A 4,217-nucleotide genomic window follows, 5' to 3' on the forward strand; every position below is an offset into this window, starting at 1 on the left:
CATAGGAGGTGAGCTAGAGCACCCAAATTCCCTCCCCTCGCCGGCCAGAAAAAACAGAGCACTGTGGAGTGCTCTGCTGCGGCGATGGGGTATATATAGGCAACTCATTTGTCCCGGTTCATGGCTGGAACCGGGACTAAAGGCCCCCCTTCTGTCCCGGTTCGAGCCACGAACCGGGACAAATGTATGTGGGGCAGGAGCGAGGACCATTGGTCCCGGTTCGTGCCTGGAACTGGGACAAATGGGTCCAGACGAACCGGGACCAATGCCCACGAGGCCCCGGCCGGCCACCTGGGCTCACGAACCGGGACGTATGCCCCCATGGGTCCCGGTTCGTGACTGAATCGGGACTAATGGGCTGGCCAGGCCCGAACCAAAGCCCTGTTTTCTACTAGTGTCCGGATCCACCACTGAAGGCCAGATCGTGATTTTTCACCCTGAAGATCAACTCCAAGCAATGCCTTCAACAAGGTAACGAGTCTAACAGTGCAAAAGCGTTGCCATTGCCAGGTATAACCAACCAATGCCAGACTTAGGGTGTTCACCCGAGAGCTCGAGACCGGGTACTCAAGAAGCACCACCCGATCGAAGTCATCATACATTATCTCCTCCACTTTCCACGGTCGTTGCAGATCCTTGCAGCTGCATACGCGCATGGTCGACGTGAGATGCCACGCAAGAGATGACCATGCCTGCATGAGCAGGCAGTTAAGCCGTGACAAGAGCCGCCTCCACAAGACGACACATACTTTGATGAGGGAGGAAGGCCACATGCACCATCAAAATCCCGAGTTTGGGACGATTGGGCATATACCCGCACCGTCCTCACAAGTGGAGGTAGATGACCGGCCTTATTAGACAACATGACAACATACCGCCACTACCATCATCATCGCACGTCACAAAAGATTACACAAGGGTGAAGGACGCGTTCGCCATTTGCATCACCACCGGCGATGAAGATCAGAAAAAAAAACTGCTGAATCTGTAGGTCCAGGCCCTTTCGGCGACCATTGTCTAGCCGATGATGCGTTGACGAAGGGAGAGCCAGTCAGCCAAGCGCGACCAACAGTGCCCAGCAGCGCACAAGCCAGCTTGGGCGCGACGGCCGTGGCATCTATTGCATCGTCACATTCTCTTAGGCGCGGGCCATGACCGCGGCATCTACTGCATGGCCAGTTCGCCACTGCCTCGTCTTGCCACACCCTCACACCGAAGAGACGCCTTGGGAGCAGCACTAGCCCCGGTTAGATGAGCAAGCTCTCCAGATCGGGAACGTGGTGGCCGTGCTGGCTCCCTTCTCTTTTCTTCGTTAAGTCTTAGTCGACTGAGATTTAGCAATTTCATAAGCAAAAATTAAACTTGACAGGAGCATAAAAGGGGAGCACATGACATGTTCTGTGCGTCCACAATCATAAAGACTAACGATCGATGACTTACATTTACAAATCGAGCGTCTACTACATTACCCAAAAATGACAAAGAAACAAAAAACAACAGCTGCTACAACTACTTTATTACAAAAAGGCATAAAGAGAAAGAAACAAAAACCATAGATAGGTCCTAGCTAAGCTGACACTCTATGATTAGGTAGCTAATTAAACAAACATTGGAGACTGATATAGTACTGCTAGTAGTGTGGCTCAGCTCCTGATCACTCACCGTCCATCAGTCTCCAATCAAGACTTGGCCACCACGTCCTTTCTCCCTCTCTTATCTTAATTAACTAGCCGCTCCACCGATTTTAATTACCTTAATTCCCAACTCCGATCGATGTACCCCATGAACTAACTGGTGCTCAGCGTCTTGCCATGGCCGCCGGTCCACTGCGCGCTCCCGGGGCTCCACTTGGGGCACTTGGGGCTGAAGTACCTCCCCTCCACCCTGCCGTCGAGCAGCTCCACCACCTGGCCCGGCCGCACGCACCGCGGCGCCTTGTACTGATTGATCGACGCGCCGCGGCTCAGCGCGAGGTCCATCAGCTTGTCAAACGTGCCCTCGGAGACGACGCGGATTTCCAGGGGCCCGACGGAGCGGTCGGCGGCGCGGCATTGCCGGTACACGCTGTTGAGCGACTCCTCCACGGCGAGGCAGCAGTCCTCGAACACGAACGCCGGCACCGGGGTCGTGGACCCGCCGCCCGCGCGGAGCTCCCAGAAGAGCACGTAGTGGCCCGGGATGGTGCTCGCGTCGGCGTAGCTGGTGTACTCGACGAGCGACGCCCCGAACGGCTCCAGGTGCTGCACCGCGCTGCTCACGGCGGCGTGGAGCTCCGCCTCGTCCGTCTTGTCGGCGTCGATGCTCAGCGCCACGTTCTTCCGCCGCAGGAAGTTGAACATGGGCGCCGCGTTCTTGAACCCCGCCACCCGGAGCACGTCGCCCACGCGGTAGCGGTACAGGCCGGAGTAGGTGGTGACGACGAGCTCGTACTCCTTGCCGAGCTTCACGTCGACGAGGTTGACGAGGTCCCGCTGGTCCGGCTCGCCGGCGGCGGCGCTGCTGCCGGATTGGACGGGGAGGAACTCGAAGTAGCACATTGTCGGGATCAGCGTGTAGGCGACGTCGGCTGGACTGCAGATCGGGTTCAGATTTAGGCCGAAGTAGCACTCACTGGAGGCGTACATAGTGCACGCCAGTGGCAGGCCGCCGCCGTAGTAGTCGAGGGTAGGGATGTATTGGGCCATGGCACCCGTGACGATGACGTCTATGTACTTGGTGTTGGGCCACACCCTCCGGATCACGCCCTTCCACGACGACCTCTTGCACGCGTCCTCGATCGCGTCGGCTTGGGCCGGGTCCGGGCGGAGCACCCGGCCGACGGCGGCGCGCACGGCACGGTCGGTGATCTCCGCGTCCAGCTCGCCGGTGCGGATGTCCCGGCACAGACGCTCCCAGTGCTTCTCGAGGAAGTGGATCGCCCGGAGGAACCCGGACGCGAAGACCGCGCCGACGCGGAGCACGTCCGCGCGGTGGACGAGGCCGCAGAGCAGCTGCGCGTACATGCTCTGGTACGCGTCGACGCACAGGATGGCCTCGTCGGGGCTGGTGTGCACGGTGTAGGGGTCGTGGGGGCGCTCCAGGAAATGTCGGCTCCGGTAGAAGCTGGTGAGGACGGGCCTCGCCGGCAGCCCTCCCGGCGTGCGCGACTCGGCCTTGACGAAGTAGAGGTACATGGCCTTGCCCTTGTCGAGCCCCGGCATGGCCTGGCTCATGACCGGCATGAGCAGGCTGTACAGCATGGACCGGCGGTCCATCTCCTCCTCGATGGTGGGCATCAGCTTCCGCTCCCCTCCCGACGTGCCGGAGCTGCAGGTAGGTTCGTTCGTCCATTAGATCGGCGTTCAATCATGCCAAAACGGACACATGTACGTACAGTACGTACGTAGCAGGCTAGGGTGTGATGGACGGATGGATGGATGCGTGCGTGCGTGCGTGCGTACCTAGTGAGGAACTCTCGGATGGGCTTGCCGGAGAGGATGGGCGAGGAGTCGCCGTTGGCGATGCGGATGACGTCGGGGAGGATGTCCTCGTAGGTGGTGAGCGGCGCGAGGCGGCGGAAGGCGTCGTCGGCGCCGGGGGCGGCGCCCGGGACGCCGATGCGGCGCAGGTACTCGGCCGGCGCGTTCTGCGCCAGGATCTCCACCAGCACCTGGCGCTGTATCTCCCCCGCGCACCGGGTCACGCGCTCGATGAGGTCGAGCACCTGGCGGTGCGCCTCCTCCCAGGAGGAGACCCCCGCCCCCGCGCCCGCCGCCGTGCCCGGCACCGCCATCGGCGCTTCCGGCATGGCACTGCACCGGGCTCCCGGCAAGTACAGCCTTCTCTACCGCGGCTGTGTCGTGTAGTGCGATGTGGACGGAGGCTAGCTCGCTCGTCGCTCTTATCACCGGCGTCCGTCTGATAAGTGAAGGGTGCTGCTTGTGTGTGGTGTGGGTGTGGGCAGAAGCGCGAGCGGGCGGCGCAGATTTATAGGACGGCGGGGGGGCGTTGAGGGCAGCCTCGTCTTTTCGCCCCCGAATAGTACACATCTGGTGTCCCGTACGTACGTACGTAGGTACGATTGCGAGCGAATGAAAGGGAGAATACCAAAATCCCGTACGGTGCGCAAATGACGGGGGTTGGGTTTCTGGTGCTCGCGGGGTCGTATTCTAGCCTGATTTTCGTCGTTTTTCCCTCCGCGGTTTCAGTTCAATTCATTCATACGCGGGAGGGGGAGG

General features: G+C 60.3%; 1 protein-coding gene across 1 annotated transcript; it reads right to left on the reverse strand.

The window, feature by feature from the left end:
* Nucleotides 1-1,374: 1,374 nt before the first annotated feature.
* On the reverse strand, nt 1,375-3,950 carry LOC123182515 (probable indole-3-acetic acid-amido synthetase GH3.4). Its single transcript, XM_044595114.1, has 2 exons — nt 3,441-3,950; nt 1,375-3,306 (listed from the first exon to the last, which is right to left on the reverse strand). The coding sequence occupies exons 1-2, from the start codon at nt 3,785-3,787 to the stop codon at nt 1,788-1,790; spliced, it is 1,866 nt and encodes a 621-aa protein (XP_044451049.1). The 5' UTR covers nt 3,788-3,950; the 3' UTR covers nt 1,375-1,787.
* Nucleotides 3,951-4,217: the final 267 nt, after the last annotated feature.

This window comes from Triticum aestivum, chromosome 1D (assembly GCF_018294505.1).
Source record: "Triticum aestivum cultivar Chinese Spring chromosome 1D, IWGSC CS RefSeq v2.1, whole genome shotgun sequence".
Taxonomy (NCBI): domain Eukaryota; kingdom Viridiplantae; phylum Streptophyta; class Magnoliopsida; order Poales; family Poaceae; genus Triticum; species Triticum aestivum.

Bases quoted from the DNA above. Each gene is read 5' to 3' on its own strand.
- LOC123182515 (XM_044595114.1), bottom strand. From the start codon at position 3,787: ATGCCGGAAGCGCCGATGGCGGTGCCGGGCACGGCGGCGGGCGCGGGG. The intron at 3,307-3,440 runs GTACGCACGCAC...ACCTACCTGCAG, and splicing joins ATCCGAGAGTTCCTCACTAG to CTCCGGCACGTCGGGAGGGG.